We start from the raw sequence: 20,424 nt of genomic DNA on the forward strand, positions 1-20,424 counted from the left end.
TCCATGATCCTCTAGACGGCAGATAAAATGATGAAAGCACAGGTATCCAGTAGCAGCAGTCCTTTTAAGAAAGTTTAAATCCAAACGACATAATCCATAATGGTAACATGTTTATCCATCCATCCTTCCAAGTCCACGGTCTCCATCCTCTTTCTTCAATTCTTCTACACAACTCTCCAAAACATGTCTCCACTTTATTCCACTGGGATCAGTTCCCTCCCAGGTCAGAAGTGATCACCCTCCCCCTTAAACAATCACTGTTCACTAAAACAATGAAGAATATTCTAGAAGCCTTCATCTGAGACTGCATGTAATACCCCCTGTGGTGACGGCTCCACTGTGTCTACAATCTACATACACATAATGAGATTATTGGCTATTGGAACAATGGTTAGATACTCCTGAGATACAGATATCCTGAGATACAGATTAGTGGAATGCTGGACATTTTACAAGTGAATCTAGTGCACATACTGACAAGTTAGCAGAACTATATAAAACATAAAGTAAATCAATATTAAAAAAACACAATAATAATATTAACAAAAATGGTGGTCTGTTGCTGGAAAAGTGTCATAGTCTTTAGAAAGTGGGCAGCTCCTCACAAATCCCATTAGCATGTATTATTTATTTCCATCTGACTAGTGGTAAAAGAGGTTTGCATCTGTGAATTCAGGTTTCTCTTGGTTCGTGTTTTAAAGAAGCACTCCTCCTCCCATCAACGTTTTTATCCTCTTAATATATTGCAATTCTCATATTATATAGCATGTGTACTTAGAATTGCTCATTTTGCCCTTCAACCCAGGTAATTCTACTCTTTTCCATTATGTCTACGACATCACGTTAATTTAAACTGACTAGCTGAATCCTAAGTAGAAAAAGGGAGTTTATTTTCCCTTCATGAGTCATCAGTCACTGCAAAAGTCCCTGGCAGGGGGAGGAGCAGAGCAGATGGGTCAGGAGTTGAAGAGGGGAATGATTCACACAGGGAAAAGAGATCCGGGTGGTGGAACCTCTGTGCTGCGGTGGAAGGAGGGACCCAGAGGGGCGTAACTAGGTATCAACTCGGACCGACCAAGGTTGTACGGCGGCTCAATCGACTCCATGACCAGGGAGGGACCGAGCAGAGGGACCAGGTGCTACTCTGGGGACGACCTTGTAAGAGAGCAGGTGACTGCCACAGGTCAGATGGCTAGGACTGACCGGTACAGCAGATGAGCACGGCAAGCAGGCTGACGGGTGGTCCGGACAGATGGACTGGCAGACACGGCTGGAACAAGCAGGAACCTCCAGATAGGCTGACAGGTAGGCACGGCAGATAACAGGCAGGAGCCTCTGGATAGGCTGTCAGGTGGTCACGGCAAGTGACAGGCAGGAGCCTCTAGGTAAGCTGTCAGGTGGTCATGGCAAGTGACAGGTGGGAGCCTCTAGGTAGGCTGTCAGGTGGTCACGGCAAGTGACAGGCAGGAGCCTCTAGGTAGGCTGTCAGGTGGTCACGGCAAGTGACAGGCAGGAGTCTCTAGGTAACAGGCAAGTTCTCCAAGTAGGCAGGCTGTCGGGCTGGAGAGTGTCCTTGGCTGGCGGAGACAAGTAGCAGGTGAAGGCTCCAGATTAGCGGACTGGCCAAGCCCATAGACAGACTGGCAGACGGAGCTGTAAGCAGACTGTCGAGCTGGATGGATAGTCAGAAGTAGACTGGCAGACTGGGCTGGTAGTCAGGCAGGCAAAGGGACCTGAGGGCTGAACCAGAGATTAACACACAAAGCTACAACCTTGCACGGGCACCTCCATTTTGGAGGAGGTGTCTTTTAAATGAGAGGTCCTCCGGCCATTGGCCGGGGACTCCTTAGGATGGCGCGCGCGGCCCCTTTAAGAGGGAGCGCGTGCGCCCTAAGCACAGTGCCTGGGGAGCTGCGCATGCCGGCAGCAAGAGAGGCAGGAGTGCCGAAGGACGCCAGGCAGGGAGCGTGGCGGTGAGTGGGACGGCGTCTCTGCCTGTCAGGGGGCAGAGATGCTGATACTACAGACGTCCTGTTTCTGCATAGAGTTTAGAAGGATTCAGCTAAATGAGTGGTTAAATTCAAAAGTACAACTTATCCCGCAAAAAACAAGCCCTCATAAGGTTATGTGGACGGACAATTAAAAAAGTTATGGGTCTTAGAAGAAGGGGAGGAAAAAATTAATATCAAACAAATGGAAAAATCGTCCGTTCATGAAGAGGTTAAGATGATAAAAATTTTGATGAGAGTGCTTCTTCAATGAGACTTCTAGCTGTGGTTTCAGTGGCTCTAGCTACAATGTTGAAAAAAAAATCATTAGTTTCTAACACTATGAATGAGCCTAATGTAAAGATTTTCCCCCTTGATAAGGACCATAAAAAATATCACAAATGGAAAAGCCCCTATGTCTGCAACCCCACGGTGGAGTTAAAAAATACAAAACACTGAATGATCACGGGAGCAGCGGGAAAATAAGAAGTGATCGGCCCTCTTTAGTTTATTTTTGCTCCACAAGTTTTCTGCAATATAAAACGAAAACCTCCCATCCACACTGCAATGTGTACAGAACAAACACGATGCAGATGTCACATTTAGAGTTTGGAATAGTTTGTTGTAAATACTTGTATCTCTTTCAGAGGTTTTGGAAACAGTGATTGTGATATCAGTGACATGTTTTTTTGCTTTTTACATTGCTGAAGAAATTCCCTTGGTGTCTGGCTTAGCCCTTGGGTGAGGCCGCCAGTACAGAGAGCGCCTGTCAGACCCACACTGCAGTGCTGTTATGTGCCTGTCTGTAGATCAAATGGATTATGTTAGCTAAAGAAGTAAATGTAGCAAAATACATAAATATCAAGAATGGAAATAGAATACCCTGTCAATGAAAATCATTGATTCTCAGTATCAATGGACACGGCAGATATTTCTGTGAATGGTATGGAGACTTATCAAATATGTGTGAGGGAGGAAAAAATGTGAAGACATAATAATTTATGCCTAGTAACTTGTCTGCTGCCTCCTGGTACAAAATAAGAGTAACTTACAGATCACTGGTGAACACAATTTTGGTTCAGTTAGATCTGACACTTGTTTTTGACTAACTTTTCGCTTTTGAATCCAAAAGTGCCCCAGTTTTTCTCTATCACAACAACTTTTTAAAGAAGCACTCCTCCCATAAAAGTTTTTATCCTCTTAATATATAGCAGTCATATTATATAGCACTGTGTACTTACAATTACTTATTTTGCCTTTCTACCCAGCTAACTCTTCTCTATGTAGAAACAGAAAATATCCTGTCCCTGCATTTATCATTCCCCTCTTCAACTCCTGATCCAGCTGCTCCATTCACCCCCAGTCAGGCACTTTTGCAGTGACTGATAAGTGATACAGTGAAAATTGACCTCCTGTTTCTACATTGAGCTTAGAAGTATTCATCTAGTCATTTTTAATCACGTGATGTCATAGACCTAATGGAAAATGGAATTAGCTCATGAGGGGGGGGGGACAGAGTAGCTGGGGTAAGGGTTGGAAGAGGGGAATGACTCATGCCAGGACAAGAGAGACTTCCTGTTTTTACATAGAGCAGAGAAAAGAGAACTAACTGAGTAGAAAGGAAAATGAGCAATTGTAAGTGCACAATGCTATATAATATGATTGCAATATATTAAGAGGTTAAAAATTTTGATAGGAAGAGTGCTTCTTTAAGCTACAGGATACCCTCTCTTTGCCTCCAAAACCATACAAAATGTACATACCATGGAAAATAATACAAACATAACCTGAATGTAATGTTCATTTAAAGCTGTTTTGTTCTCGCGCTTTCCCTCTCCTCTGCATACATTGGGAAAGCGCGCGGTGGATGATGGGCTGACATGCCCGGTGAAACCCCACCCACAGCCCATCAATCAGGGGGAGCGTGTCACTGAGTCACCCCGGCTGCAGCCGGAACTTTGCGTGATATCAGCGGATGTCAGAGCCGGTTGCAGCCGGGTCATGTGATGGCTGGTGAGCGGTCAACAATAGTGCTTCTCACAGGCAACAATGACAACAGAAGGTATTTCCACCGTTACCCTCTTTATTCCCGGGCCATTTTCCGTTTCTGCGGTTTCGTTTTTTGCTCCCCTTGTTCCCAGAGCCATAACTTTTTTATTTTTCGGTCAATATGGCCATGCGAGGGCTTATTTTTAGCAGGACAAGCTGTAATTTTGAACGACATCACTGGTTTTACCATATCATGTACTGAAAAACGGGAAAAAATTCCAAGTGCGGTGAAATTGCAAAAAAGTGCAATACCGCAGTTTGTTTTTTTTACCACATTCACTGAATGCTAAAACTGAACTGCCATTATTATTCTCCAGGTCATTACAAGTTCGTAGACACCAAACATGTATAGATCCTTTTTATATTAAAAAAAAAAAAAAAAAAAGTCGCCATTTTCCGAGACCTGAAGCGTCTCCATTTTTCATGATCTGGGGCTGGGTAAAAGCTTATTTTTTTCGCGCTGAGCTGATGTTTTTATTGATACTACTTTGGGGTAGATCTGATGTTTTGATCACCCGTTATTGTATTTTATTGCAATGTTGCGGCGACCAAAAAAACGTAATTCTGGAGTTTAGAATTTTTTTCTTGTTACGCCGTTTACCAATCGGATTAATTCTTTTTTTATATTGTTAGATCGGGCGATTTTGAAAGCAGTGATACCAAATACAGGTGCATCTCACAAAATTAGATCATCAAAAAGTTAATTTCACTTCTTCAATACAAAAAGTGAAATTCATATTATATAGAGTCATTACAAACAGAATGATCTATTTCAAGTGTTTATTTCTGTTAATGTTCATGTCTTACAGCCAATGAAAACACAAAAGTCATGATCTCAGTAAATTAGAATAATTAACAAAAAATACCTGAAAATACTTCCTAAGCATTTAAAAAATTCCCTTAGTCTGTTTCAGTAGGCTCCACAATTATGGGGAAGACTGCTGACTTGACAGGTGTCCAGAAGGCAGTCATTGACACACCCAACAAGGTCCCAGAGTTCATTTGGAAATCAAGGTCCCAGAGTCCGTGGAAGAGTGGAGAGGCCACAATCCAAGCTGCTTGAGGTCTAGTGTGAAGTTTCCACAATCAGTGATGGTTTGGGGAGCCATGTCATCTGCTGGTGTACGTCCACTGTGTTTTATCAAGACCAAAGTCAGCGCAGCCGTCTACCAGGAAATTTTAGAGCACTTCATGCTTCCCTATGCTGACAAGCTTTTTGGAGATGGAAATCTCATTCTCCAGCAGAACTTGGCACCTGTCCACACTGCCAAAAGTACCAATACCTGGTTTAAAAACAACAGTATCACTGTGCTTGATTGGCCAGCAAACTCGCCTGACCTTAACCCCATAGAGAATCTATAGGGTATTGTCAAGAGGAAGATGAGAGACACCAGACCCAACAATGCAGACGAGCTGAAGGCTGCTATCAAAGCAACCTGGGCTTCCATAACACCTCAGCAGTGCCACAGGCTGATCGCCTCCATGCCACGCCACACTGATGCAGTAACTGATGCAAAAGGACTAAGTATTGAGTGCATTTACGCAACATACATTTCAGTAGGCCAACATTTTTGGGTTTTAAAATCATTATTCAAGCTGTTGTTCTAAAGTATTCTAATTTACTGAGATAATGACTTTTGTGTTTTCATTGGCTGTAAGCCATAATCATCAACATTAACAGAAATAAACACTTGAAATAGATCACTCTGTAATGACTCTATATAATATATGAGTTTCACTGTTCGTATTGAAGAACTGAAATAAATTAACTTTTTGATGGTATTCTAATATTGTGAGATGCACTTGTATGTGTTTTTTTATGGTGTTATTTTGAATGGTGCAAAAGGGGGGCGATTTAAACTTTTATTTATTTTTTTTAATCTTTTTAAAAACATTTTTTTTTTACTCTTTGCTTGCTTCTATAGTCTCCATGGAAGACATCCACACAACCTCTTGCCACACGGTCACATGTGTAACTGAATAGCGTAGACAAATAACCCGTTGCCGGTTGCCAAAGTCGTCCTCCACCCCTCCCACTCGAGGGCGGTTCGCTCTGGGTCCATAAGGAGAGCACTAGTGCTACCCTCAATCTAGCCTAGAGTAATAACATTAAAATAAGCTGCATTATTATTTATAAAGCTCTCTATGGAGCTTTACATGTGCTGTAGAGAAAAAAACCTGACGTGATACAAGAAAACCAACTGCAGTTTTGAAATCAGCAAGCCTATTTTAGTCTAAAGTAGGCTTGCTCAACAAAAATTATGTTCAAAATCGTTCCCCAGTGGTATTCTTTGTTCTGACATAACCGTTCATCGGACCCCATTGCTTATACAACTTCCAACACTTCACTCCAGACACCTAACAGGAAGTAAAGCAGTCATGTTTTTTTTTTTATATATATATTTTTTTATATATATTTATATATATAATATATATATTTTTAAAATATAAAAAATATAAAATATTTAAAATATATAAATATATTTTTTTAAACTGTCCGATCACTGAACATTGGTTTTGTAGAATAAAAAGCAGCAAGCAGCGTAGCAGCAATATTCAATTCAATGATGAGGTGCACAGCAGCAGATGGCCCGGTCAATGAACATCACAATAGCAAAAAAAATAAGCAAAAAGAAAACTCTAGATTATCTTGTGCGGTATTTATTCAGCCATGCATTTGAAACCTCTATGAAGTCTTTAAGATTGATACACACAACACTGAAATTGTGGCCTAGGCTGAATGATCCTTTGGATTACCTCTTAAAACTTTTATTTTACCATTTGAAGAATCATGGAATGTTAGAGTTGGAGGGGACCTCCAGGGTCATCGTGTCCAACCCTCTGCTCAATGCAGAATTCACTACACCGTCTCAGATAGAATAAGACTGATTTCTGATCATCTCCGACATATTCCTTCATTCTCATTGTTTTCATCTACCAACCCAATCTATTTTTCCACTCTGTTCAGTCTAAGAACATGTAGAAGATAAATATTTAAGCTCTTTTCTGCTCTGATGATGTGCTTGTAGGGTGGTGTGACCTGGAATCATGGGGACTCAACCTCACAGAATGGATGGTGCGAGGCACAAGGTCGCCGGCATTGCTGGTTTAGTGTCTCTGCGGTGGTGGTTGGTGCACAGTGCTGCACCCTTAAAATTGGGGACCCACTGAGAGGTTTGCTGTTACGTGGCAGTGGGCTTCATACAGTCTGATGAGAATGTTAAACTAAGAACCTCATGTTCAGTTTTGTACATTTTTGCTTAGCCACAATAGATCAATGTATACGTTTTGGATGTGCGATCCCAGTCTTTCTCCATAGCTAGAGTATGCCACATCCTAATATAAATTTGGTTTATATGCCCATCCTTATTTTAAAAACTCAATGCTGCACAAGTTTTGGAGTCATACAAAATATATCATGTAAAGCCTAAGTCCAGTGAAACTGAAATCTCCACAGAGCTATTAGATTCTCATATACAATACATTTGTAGAGCCGTTCCCTTCCATTGTCAGCCATTTCTGCAGCAGATCTCGAATATCACTCATTTGGTATCACTTTCTACCATGGTATAGATACAGTGGCGTTACATCCTAGTTATGGTCACCGTATACACAAACTGTCTAGTGTTCGTATGTACTAATGCACGCAATCCAACATTTCCATAAAACTTCTGTACCTCTTATTCCCTCAGCATTAAAAAAATATCAGTGCTGACATGTAAACATCCATGGGGCCTTTACACAACGTTATCTGACCAATTTCTGTCCAATCAGACCAAAATCAGGGTATGTAAATGGATATTTGATCTGACTGAGATCTATCGCATGCGTTAGAAAATGGATATGACGCACTTTAAAATCAGTCTGTCAAATACAATGATTGTAGCGTGTAAACAGATATCTGGAAGACACCTCCAGCAGATGAGGAAAGTGGGAAGAATATCTGTTGGTGTAAATGGTTAACTCAGAGCAAATTATAATCTCCAAGATTGGTCTGACTGATATAAAATGTGTGTGCTTTACCAGCATGGTCCACACCGCTGTGTGTTTGTATGTCTGTCCTGATGTGTTTTTAATGGTGAAGAAATAAAAGTTACAGAAGTTTTACTGAACTACTAGATCTTGTGGATTTGTTCCTATTAACACTTTATATCCCGCAAGCCAGCAGGTTCCTTTGTACTTGGATAAGTAAGGATCATCATCAGCAGTAAGAAGTCGGATAGTATGGTAAGCCTAAGTGATTTTTTTCTTATTTCCATACTTCCTTCTACCATTAATACACTACCACCAGTGACGAGCCTAAAAGCTCGTTACTGGAGTTTGTCTAGGGTGCTAGGGCATGCACAGAGTATCGCGGGTGCTCCAGTGACATGTTTGAGTCCCCGCCGCAACTGTTAGATAGCCACAAAACATGTGGTGATTGCCAGTGTTGGCAAACTTCACAGAATGCTCGCTCAGTGATTAGAAGTGTTAATGCTCCTATTTTCACAAAGTTGCATTGTGCTACGATGTCAGTAAGAACTATTACACTCCAGCTGCTGCTTTACTTCGCTTTCAGGTTACAGCAAAGTATATGTGTGCCGTCCCATGCAGCATACAGAGAACTAATAATGTAATGAGGAATTACAAAGGGAAGCGAGAGGCAGAGATGGGAGCTGGTATTCACTCTCTATATAGGTTTTTCTACCAGTATTAAAATCATGCACTATTTTCACAAAAAAACATGTAACTGACTGGATCACATCATTCTGATGAACTTGTGGAGGGGAATCTTACTGTCCGCCTGTATATCTGAGTCTAGCTCTAGAACTGATGAGTCTTGCTCTATACGTGTCCAGTCTAGCTCTGTGTCTGTTCAGTGTTGCACTATATGTGCAGAGTTTTTTTCTATATACAGCTCTGGCAAAAATTAAGAGACCACTGCACAGTTTTCTAACAATCACCATCTCTACATGTCTGACAGCCATTCCATTCCAGTGTCAGTTGAATTCCAACCAAAGTCCACCTCATTCTACTTAATGTGCTTCTGATTAGGTGATCACCTGAACCAAATCTTATGTAACGAGGCAAAGTATAAAAAACACTGCTGTGGTCTTCACAATCTTCTTGCAATAGGACAAGCTAGATGGCAAAACTAGTGCTAGGAATAGCCCAAAAGTAATTTGAATGAAAAAAATCACTTTTAACCATGCCAAAAGGAGTTGAAAAGAAAAGTCTTGAGTGAGGAAAAGAAGGGCTCAATTCTGGCTTTACTAGCAGAGGGATACAGTGAGCGTCATGTTGCCTCCATCCTTAAAATTTCAAAGACGGCAGTCCATTACAACTAGGTCAAGCAGCAGACATTGGGGACAGCAAAGCTACAGACCGGCAGAGGGCGAAAGCGGCTCTCCACTGACCAGGATGACCGTCATCATATTCAAATGTCACTTAGCAACCGCAGGATGACATTAAGTGACCTACAAAAGCAATGGCAAATGGCAGCTGGGGTGAAGTGCAGGCAAGAACAATTCGTAACAGGCTTCTAGAGGCAGGCCTCAAGTCATGTAAAGCTAGTAAAAAGCCTTTCATCAATGAGAGGCAAAGGAGAGCCAGGCTGAAGTTTGCCAAAGACCATAAGATTGGACCATAGAGGACTGGAGTAAGGTAATCTTCTCTGATGAGTCTAATTTTCAGCTTTGCCCAACACCTGTTCGTCTAATGGTTAGACGGAGACCTGGAGAGGCATACAAGCCACAGTGTCTTGCACCCACTGTGAAATTTGGTGGAGGATCAGTGATGATCTGGGGATGCTTCTGCAGGGCTGGAATTGGCAGGTTAATCTTTGCGAAGGACATATGAATCAAGCCGCATACAAGGTTATCCTTGAAAAACACTTGCTTCCTTCTGCTCAAGCAATGTTCCCCAACTCTGAGGACTGTTTTTTCCAGCAGGACAATGGCCCATGCTACACATCTAGATCAATCAATGTGTGGATGAAGGAGCACCACATCAAGACCCTGTCATGGCCAGCCCAATCTCCAGACCTGAACCCCATTGAAAACCTCTGGAATGTAATCAAGCGGAAGATGGATAGTCACAAGCCACCAAACAAAGAAGAACTGCTTACATTTTGTGCCAGGAGTGGCCTAAGGTCACCCAAAAGCAGTGAAAAAAACTGGTGGAAAGCAGCCAGGACGCATGAAAGCTGGGATTAAAAATCATGGTTATTCCACCAAATATTGATTTCTGAATTCTTTCTGAGTTAAAACACGAGTATTGTTGTTTCTAAATGAATAAGAACTTGAATTCTTTGCATTATTTGAGGTCTGAAAGCACTGTTTCTTTTCTATTATTTTGATGATTTCTCATTTGCTGCAAATAAATACAAAATTTTTAGCTTTGAATTTCGAAGACATGTTGTCAGTAGTTTATAGGCATATTTTTTAATAAAATGTACATTGTTGTTTTATTCTATAAAGAGAAAAATCAGAGAAAATGAAAATTTTGCAGTGGTCTCTTAATTTTTGCCAGAGCTGTATATTGAGCCTTTCTCTTTATGCGATAAGGCTTGTACTGTTTATATACAGTAATAAAGCCAATCACCCCTACCGGCAATCCATTATAATTATCTAGAGGAGCAGTTCCACACAATCCTCTACTACTGTCCTAGGCCCCCTTCTTTTCTCCTTATACACCGCTCCTATTGGACAAACAATCAGTAGATTCGGTTTTCAGTACCATCTCTATGCTGATGACACCCTATTATACACCTCTGCTCCGGACATCACCCCTGCATTACTACAAAAGACCAGTGATTGTCTTTCTGCTGTGTCTAACACTATGTCCTCCCTCTACCTAAAACTGAATCTGTCAAAAACTGAACTACTCGTCTTTCCTCCCTCCACTAACCTACCTGTGCCCGATATTGCCATTTCTGTTTGTGGCTCCACCATTACTCCCCAGCAACAAGCCTGCTGTCTTGGGGTCATTTTTGATTCAGATCTTTCTTTCACTCCTCACATCAAATCATTCGCTCGTTCATGTCATCTACACCTCAAAAACATCTCAAGAATCAGGACTTTTCTCACCTTTGACTCGGCAAAAACTCTTACTGTAGCTCTTATTCATTCTCGTCTTGACTGTTGCAACGCTCTACTAATCGGTCTCCCTCTTACTAAACTCTCCCCTCTCCAATCCGTCCTGAACGCAGCAGCCAGGATCATATTCCTCGCCAACCGCTACTCAGATGCCTCTTCCCTGTGCCAGTCATTGCATTGGTTGCCCATCCAATATAGAGTTCATTTTAAACTTATCACGCTTAGCCACAAAGCGCTCCATGCTTCAGTACCCCCCTACATCTCCTCCCTCGTCTCAGTCTACCACCCTACACGTGCCCTCCGTTCTGCAAATGACTTGAAACTAAAATCCTCCATAATCCGAACTTCCCACTCCCGTCTCCAAGATTTCTCGCGTGCTGCGCCAATTCTCTGGAATGCACTACCCAGGACAGTTCGATTAATTCCCGATACCCACAGTTTCAAGCGAACCCTAAAAACACATTTCTTTAGACTGGCGTATCACCTAAACACACTCTGTCCATCCCAGCTTTCCCCCATATTAAAATCTTCTTCAACTTCGGGTTTAAACCAACCATGCACATAAAAGCCTCTGTCAGGACTGTACACATACTGGCTGGCGACCAGTCCATTTATTATTATTTATCCTATTCAGTATATCAAGGCTGCATTATACAATATATGTACTTTTTACCTTTTGTGTCTCCCCCATTTCCTCATAGACTGTAAGCTTGCGAGCAGGGCCCTCACTCCTTTCGATATGAGATATGCTTATTCTGTATTGTCTGTATAAGTCCCCCCTAAAATTTGTAAAGTGCTGCGGAATATGTTGGCGCTATAAAAATAAACTATTATTATTATTATTACTGCGAAAATTGTGCCTTAATAGACAGAATTATAGTTTACCATAGAGGAAAACATTATCTAAACTGCCTAATGTCTCTCTCCTATGATAACTACTACAGCTCTGATCTTGAACCCATTATGGAGAATAGCAATGTTTTATATTGCTACAATGGGAACAATTTGTCTAGTAAACAATATTTCTAAAGTGGCAAAATAACCTACTGTAGATCAAAATATTATTCACTTGCTCATAAATCACATTGTTATTGCTAAACCAGCCAAAACAAAGCACACAATACTAAAATGGCACTAAAACATCCATGTTCTTAATAGTGATCCAAAAGTGGACAAAAAATACGGTAATAAATCACAATTGAAAGTACCTTTATTACTTAAGGAATCATTGATCTGATCACAAAGGTGTTGTGTTAGTGTGTAATATATGCACGCGGAAACTAACCTGGAACATCTGCCGGACTTTCCTGCGAGGTAAATTCACATTAAGCTTATGCATGAGCTGGTAGATTTCTTCAATATTCAGCAATCCATCTCCATTCTTGTCAGCTTCTTCGAATGTCTGTTTTACCCATGTATGAATCCATTAAGGAAGTGATAAAACCAAGAAATAAGACCTGAATATGGCAAGAACATACCCTACGGCAGTCACACAATAACTTCACAGATGTTCATGTCCTACAATAAGATTCTCTGAGAGTTCTCAGGTCACTGGCATGTCAGACCCATAAAGGTATACTTTATGGAGAAGTAGCAGTGACACTTATACAAGGGATGTTGGGGTACTGTAATAATAGTTTTGGTTTTGTAAGCTACTGCAATGCCCTGTACATGGGGTAAGCAACATAGCGAATCAACATTTCTAATTGAGGTATTTGCTAATATTATTATTATTATTATATCTACTACATATTGGGATAGGATCTTGGAGATAGGAATACCCCTTTAACTCTAAGAAGTCTAAACTTACCAACAAAAACTCTCAAGCTTTTAGTAATAAAATTATAGAAGCTGTAGGGGTTAAGCTACAATCATTTATTAAACCCAAATATTATAGGCCTAAAATGTTGTCTGTCTTGTATAATTAACCTTTATAATACTCAAATTTGTAAGATTTTAATTAATCATCCGGCTGTTCTCTGATCACCTAAACTTGAGGTCACGTCTCCTTTATGAATGGTGATTTTCAATTTTTCGCATTCAATTTTTTCCCCTCCTCTTCTACGAGCCATAACTTTTTTTATGCTTCTGAAGGAGACAAGCCGTATTTGTGAAGTACAACATTCATTAAACGATATAATGTACTATAATAAAGAAAAAGAGGGGAGCGGCACACCACTGCCTCCACATCCCTTTTGCCAACATCCTTCGAACGGTTATTTTTGCAGGGCACAGCACCATCTCACTTGATCTCTCATCCCCATAGCAGTCTAAGTCAGTCTGTGGTGGATAACCCAATTTTTATACATGCTTGGGAAACTGAGTTGAACATCTCCATCACTGAGGAAGATAAACAAAAAGCGTATTTATTTACTCATAAAAAGTCTTCAGCTGGCTACGTGAAAGAAAAAAAATTATAAGATTTTGACGAGATGGTATCAGTGCCCTGAAAGGCTACACAAAATCTTCCCTTCCATATCGGACCTGTGTTGGCGCTGTGGAACAGAGATTGGTACGACTGTTGCAAAATTAAAGATTTTTGGAAGGATGAGTTTATGGTGTACAACAAAATCTCTGAAGTAATGGTACCCTCTCCACAGATAGCCCTTCTATCTATGCTTCCGGGCTCAATTGGTTCCCAAAAACGTAAGCTTTTAAGATTCTGCCTAACCGCAGCACGATCAGTAATACCCCGAAATTGGCGTACTTCAGTTACTCCGTCGTTAATGTAATGGCAGATGGAGTTTTCTCACAAGTGAGCTGAGAAGGTAAAACAATGAATGAACGCCATAAAAACAAAACCTTGTTTTTAAGGTTTGTTTTCATAGCGTTCAAAATTACCTGGCAATATTTTCCTTCAGGTCAGTATGATTATGGTGATGCTAAACTTATCAGGTTCATTTTATGTATACTTTAGTGGTTTGTGATTTAATGAGATGTGTTACCATTCTTTGATACTCAAAACTTTCTTATTTTTCCAACAATGGACTTGCGTGAGGGCTTGTTTTCTGTGTGCAGAGTTATAGCTTTATGAATACCATCTTGAGGGACATACAACATTTTGATCATTTTTTATTGCATTTTTCCAAGGAAATGTGGAAACCAAGTGTGACAATTCTGGCATTTCAATCTTTTTGGCATCTACAGGTTAAGTACCTTCTGATAGATCAGACTTTAAAGAGGTTATCCGGGACTTTTTTCCCCTATGGTGCGAAGAACTTACTGACAGTTTGTTGCTAATTACCTGCCTGATCTGCCCTGTGATAATATCTCCTGGCCGAGGAGTTTCTTTGACCTCACCTCAACAGAGCATCTGGGAGACAGCTGTCAATCAACGTGACTTTCTATTCACAGAGCAGAGCAGAAGAGAAGGAGCTGCTCTGTCAACGTGTCGTCACAGGAAGCAAGAAACAGCCAGCAGGAGCAAATCATGGTCACACTGAGCCAAAAGAGATCAAAAGGCAGGTAGTTAGCAAAACAAAAGCTCTGGATAACTCCTTTAAAAAGTGTGATGATATCAAATACATTTTTTTTTTTTTTTTTTTACAATTTTCTATTTATTTTTTATTCATTCATTTTGAATTATACTTTCAAAAGATTTTTTAAATCTTTAAAAAAACAACCTTTGTTAGTCTTCCTAAGGAGACTTGAAACTGATTGTTTGATCGCTTGTTCTACATACAGCAACACTACAGCCTTAAAGTATATAGGAATAGTAATGACCTCCTATTAACTCAAGCAATTGGCTTGAGATGAGATGGCTGCGATGGGGGCTATCAGCAGACTTTTACCAAATGTCACATTTTTTTTGGTACATCTGACTCCAGTCTCTGCCTGGAATTAGGTTTCTTTGACAGTTTTCAATTTGGTATAATTTTTTAGAAAGAAGTGCGACTTTTTAAAAAAAATTTCAGACTTTTGGCTCTAAAGTCGTAAAAAAATGGTTAAAGAGAAAATGAGAGAGCCTTTTTAATTTTGCGTCAAATTCATGAACTGCGTGGACCATTTTGAGGAATTTGGCTCAAAAAGTCAGTGCATACAGCAAGACAAAATCTGAAAAGTGACTGAAAGAAATTGCAAATGATAAATCGTGGCCTTTTTTTTTTTTTTTTTTCAATCATCAACATGTGTCTTTAGCCTTCGTCATATCTGAAAACTTCATCAAATGAGCAGAAATAACATATTATAAAAATATTATCACAATGAGATATAAAGCAAAAAATATCTGGAGCGCTGTTCTCTGATCTGAAACTACTGGTTGTCTCCACTATTGAATTGAAATATTCTAAGGTCTCCAGCAAAGCCTCATAAATGTTTAATTAACGAAGCCGCCTCCACTGAATTAATAGCATTTATGAGTCCACTGGGAGAGATCTATAATGCCTGGCATGCAAATTTTAGCAAACACTTTAATATACATTCCAATGGATTTTATCTGTCGACCACGAGGCGTCTAGTTCATTGCAGTTTATCTTTTTCCATTTTTAAAGGAAGTAAAATGTGTCCCAGTAGAGAAACACAGTTACTGGTTTCCAGGCGTATTTAGTGAGGCCATATCTGTATGGGGCTAAGCTGTAGCTACCAATCCCTATGAATGTACAGAGCGAGAATATTACACAAAATCAGTGTAAGCAACAACCTAACAATGAAAGATTCCAGATTCAGAATGTGATGCAATCTCCACCCATCCGTGCGCCCGTTCTCCCAGGGTTGCACTTCATCCGCACAATAGCAGTTGTCTTCCACCCCTGTCTAGTCCTCTGTGGCTCTTGTCAACTTTCACTGCCAGCTGGAGCATCGCTGGGCTCGGTTCACACAGCAGCCTTCCAGCTGCTCATATTATTCTCACAGTGCTACACTATATATGAGTATTAATGTATAGTCATTACATTAAAAAAAAAATCTATTTATCTGGCTACTAATGTGGAAACTGATTGAGAAGACTAATGAAAAGTCAAGCCTGTGCTTAACATGAAAGAAAGAATGTAATATCCCAATGTTAAAGAATAACTATAATGTTTCAATGGTACTTCTCCCCTACGCCAAGAAATCACCACTTCAAAAGCCCTTGAGTTGTGCTTGTATTAAATCCTATTCAGCCATTTGTAATGGTTTCTGGGGAAAACTAATGATAATAGGACCACCATAATTCCAAAAGGGTCATCTTCCTGCCTTCACTTAAAAATGTTCTATCTACCAAGTGATACATCTTCTGCTCCAATATCCCTTCATTACTTGTTCACTTTATCACTTGGTACACTTCTTCAGCTTGTCAAGTTATGTAAAAGACAAAAAATGGATGAAGTGACTGTCTAATAGTTTGGCAAAATATTACAAATCTGCAGATTTTTTTTTTTCTTAAGCTCAATGTACTCATTACTCTTCAGACACCTAAAGAACGAGTTGTGGTTTTAATACATTTTAATCGTTCTGGTTCATTTTTGGTGAACATTTGGGTTGTCATTATTTGGGAGCGCCCAGTACCTGGACTTTATACCTTGTATTGCACTCTGCTGGAATCTCTTTTGGGGGATATCACACCAGTACACCAGATCGACTGCACCTTCCGTTAATTTCAAAATACATGGATATGGGGTTGTGCAACCGAGCGAGGCGAGAGACTTCTCTACCTATTACCAAACCGATCTCCAACTTACTGTACTCCGAAAGCGACACCTTTTCTCCCTTTCCCACAGGAATAATCCATATTCTAAAATTTTTTTTGCAAGTTTCCTTTTTATTAGATTTTCTTTTAAGGAATAGGGCTTTACTAGCCATTCCTACATTAAAGAAAGTCTGTTGCCTCCAAAATACATATAAAACTACTTAAACAGTTGCATAGGGGACTGCTATAAAAAATCATACAAACCAGCAATATACACTTTAGTGTTTTAGGGGCCGAGAAAACAACTTGTGTCATATGTAAATGAGGGAGGATCGATGCAGCTTTGGCTAATGTCTTAATGCACCATTACATCTTCCAAATTTGCATTCTGAACAGTTTCCCTGATTGACCGCACTTGCTTGCCCAGAGCGAGCGATGCCTGAACTCAATTTGCAGTACACTGGCACTGAATGAGCCCAGCTCTGCCCACACTGTCAGTTATAGGCACGCCAGCAGTGTCGGTGTGCTCTCATCCCTGGATGATGACGGCTGCAGCCATTAGCTACACTTCCAGTATCAGTGTAGAAAGTAGTGTCTGCAGACAGGAGCTAGGAATGAAAGCATGCCTGCACCCACATCGTGTGAGCGCTGCCGGGCTCGTTCATAGTCAGTGTACCGCAGACTGAACTCAGTCAGCACTTGATTTGGGCAAATGAGCATATTCAGTCAAGATTAAGAAAAGTACTCAGAAAGCATATTGAAAGAACGTAATGGTGCATAGATTCCTTGACCACGCCAAGAGTGTGAAATAAAAGTTGTTTTCTCCGTTAATAAAACACTAAAATCTATACTGCTTGTTTGATTTTTATAAGGGTTAAGAACCCTATACAATTGTTTAAGTACTTTAATATACATTTTGGAGGTTACAGATTCCCTCTCAACAAAACTGGGGTAGGAAGCATTTGTATGGAGTCGTGGCCAAGTGTGATCCAAACTATTATTCTACATCTAATGTAGCATTGTATGGAGGACTCAACCACCACCCTTTACCCACTGCGGTCATTATGGAGACAAGGAATCCGCTACTTTAGAGAACGCTTAATTTCCTAGCAGTCGGGCCCTCGCTGTCCCAATACTCTCATAGATAAATGTGTAAAAATTTATTTTATATATACACACATATTATATATATATATATATATATATATATATATATATACATACATACACACACAGTACAGACCAAAAGTTTGGACACACCTCATTTAAAGATTTTTCTGTATTTTCATGACTATGAAAATTGTACATTCACACTGAAGGCATCAAAACTAGGAATTAACACATGTGGAATTATATACTTAACAAAAAAGTGTGAAACAGCTGAAAATATGTCTTATATTCTAGGTTCTTCAAAGTAGCCACCTTTTGCTTTGATGACTGCTTTGCACACTCTTGGCATTCTCTTGATGAGCTTCAAGAGGTAGTCACTGGAAATGGTCTTCCAACAATCTTGAAGGAGTTCCCAGAGATGCTTAGCACTTGTTGGCCCTTTTGCCTTCACTGTGCAGTCCAGCTCACCCCAAAGCATCTCGATTGGGTTCAGGTCTGGTGACTGTGGAGGCCAGGTCATCTGGCGTAACACCCCATCACTCTCCTCCTTGGTCAAATAGCCCTTACACAGCCTGGAGGTGTGTTTGGGGTCATTTTCCTGTTGAAAAATAAATGATGGTCCAACTAAACGCAAACCGGATGGAATAGCATGCCGTTGCAAGATGCTGTGGTAGCCATGCTGGTTCAGTATGCCTTCAATTTTAAATAAATCCCCAACAGTGTCACCAGAAAAGCACCCCCACACCATCACACCTCCTCCTCCATGCTTCACGGTGGGAACCAGGCATGTAGAGTCCATCCGTTCACCTTTTCTGCATCGCACAAAGACACGGTGGTTGGAACCAAAGATCTCAAATTTGGACTCATCAGACCAAAGCACAGATTTCCACTGGTCTAATGTCCATTCCTTGGGTTCTTTAGCCCAAACAAGTCTCTTCTGCTTGTTGCCTATTCTTAGCTGTGGTTTCCTAGCAGCTATTTTACCATGATGGCCTGCTGCACAAAGTCTCCTCTTAACAGTTGTTGTAGAGATGTGTCTGCTTCTAGAACTGTGTGTGGCATTGACCTGGTCTCTAATCTGAGCTGCTGTTAACCTGCGATTTCTGAGGCTGGTGACTCGGATAAACTTATTCTCAGAAGCAGAGGTGACTCTTGGTCTTCCTTTCCTGGGGCGGTCCTCATGTGAGCCAGTTTCTTTGTAGCGCTTGATGGTTTTTGCAACTGCACTTGGGGACACTTTCAAAGTTTGCCCAATTTTTCGTACTGACTGACCTTCATTTCGTAAAGTAATGATTGCCACTCGTTTTTCTTTACTTAGCTGCTTTTTTCTTGCCATAATACAAATTCTAACAGTCTATTCAGTAGGGCTATCAGCTGTGTATCCACCAGACTTCTGCACAACACAACTGATGGCCCCAACCCCATTTATAAGGCAAGAAATCCCACTTATTAAACCTGACAGGGCACACCTGTGAAGTGAAAACCATTTCCGGTGACTACCTCTTGAAGCTCATCAAGAGAATGCCAAGAGTGTGCAAAGCAGTCATCAAAGAAAAAGGTGGCTACTTTGAAGAACCTAGAATATAAGACATATTTTCAGTTGTTTCACACTTTTTTGTTAAGTATATAATTCCACATGTGTTAATTCATAGTTTTGATGCCTTCAGTGTGAATGTACAATTTTCAAAATCATGAAAATACAGAAAAATCTTTAAATGAGAAGGTGTGTCCTAACTTTTGGTCTGTACTGTATATACACACACACACACACATAAAATAACACATCCTAGATCTGAATGAAGGAAATATTCTCATTGAATACTTTGTTCTGTACAAAGTTGAATGTACTGACAACAAAATCACACAAAAATCATCAGTGGAAATCAAATTTATTAACCAATGGAGGCCTGGATTTGGAGTCACCCCCAAAATTAAAGTGGAAAAACACACTACAGGCTGATCCAACTTTGATGTAATGTCCTTAAAACAAGTCAAAATGAGGCTCAGTATTGTGTATGGCCTCCACGTGCCTGTATGACCTCCCTACAATGCCTGGGCATGCTACTGATGAGGTTGCGGATGGTCTCCTGTGGGATCTCCTCCCAGACCTGGACGAAAGCATCCGCCAACTCCTGGACAGTCTGTGGTGCAACGTGACGTTGGTGGATGGAGCGAGGCATGATGTCCCAGATGTGCTCAATCGGATTCAGGTCTGGGGAACGGCCGGGCCAGTCCATAGCTTCAATGCCTTCATCTTGCAGGAACTGCTGACACTCCAGCCACATGAGGTCTGGCATTGTCCTGCATTAGCAGGAACCCAGGGCCAACTGCACCAGCATATGGTCTCACAAGGGGTCTGAGGATCTCATCTCGGGACCGAATGGCAGTCAGGCTACCTCTGGCGAGCACATGGAGGGCTGTGCGGCCCTCCAAAGAAATGCCACCCCACACCATTACTGACCCACTGCCAAAGTGCTCATGCTGAAGGATGTTGCAGGCAGCAGATCGCTCTCCACGGCGTCTTCAGACTCTGTCAAGTCTGTCACATGTGCTCAGTGTGAACCTGTTTTCATTTGTGAAGAGCACAGGGCGCCAG

The 20,424-nt window shown here is 40.8% G+C and overlaps 1 protein-coding gene across 7 annotated transcripts in view; it reads right to left on the bottom strand.

The window, feature by feature from the left end:
- The window catches only part of PLCH1 (phospholipase C eta 1), a 367,659-nt gene that overhangs the window by 115,082 nt on the left and 232,153 nt on the right, over nucleotides 1–20,424 (bottom strand). For all 7 annotated transcript variants that reach the window (XM_073674758.1, XM_073674759.1, XM_073674757.1 and 4 more), the window contains one exon: nucleotides 12,399–12,526. In XM_073674758.1, coding sequence (XP_073530859.1) covers nucleotides 12,399–12,526 — 128 coding nt within the window. The remainder of the gene's footprint in view (nucleotides 1–12,398; nucleotides 12,527–20,424) is intronic.

This window comes from Phyllobates terribilis, unplaced genomic scaffold, assembly GCF_046119375.1.
Source record: "Phyllobates terribilis strain yellow unplaced genomic scaffold, ASM4611937v1 Scaffold_3__8_contigs__length_932513732, whole genome shotgun sequence".
NCBI classification, from domain to species: Eukaryota; Metazoa; Chordata; class Amphibia; order Anura; family Dendrobatidae; genus Phyllobates; species Phyllobates terribilis.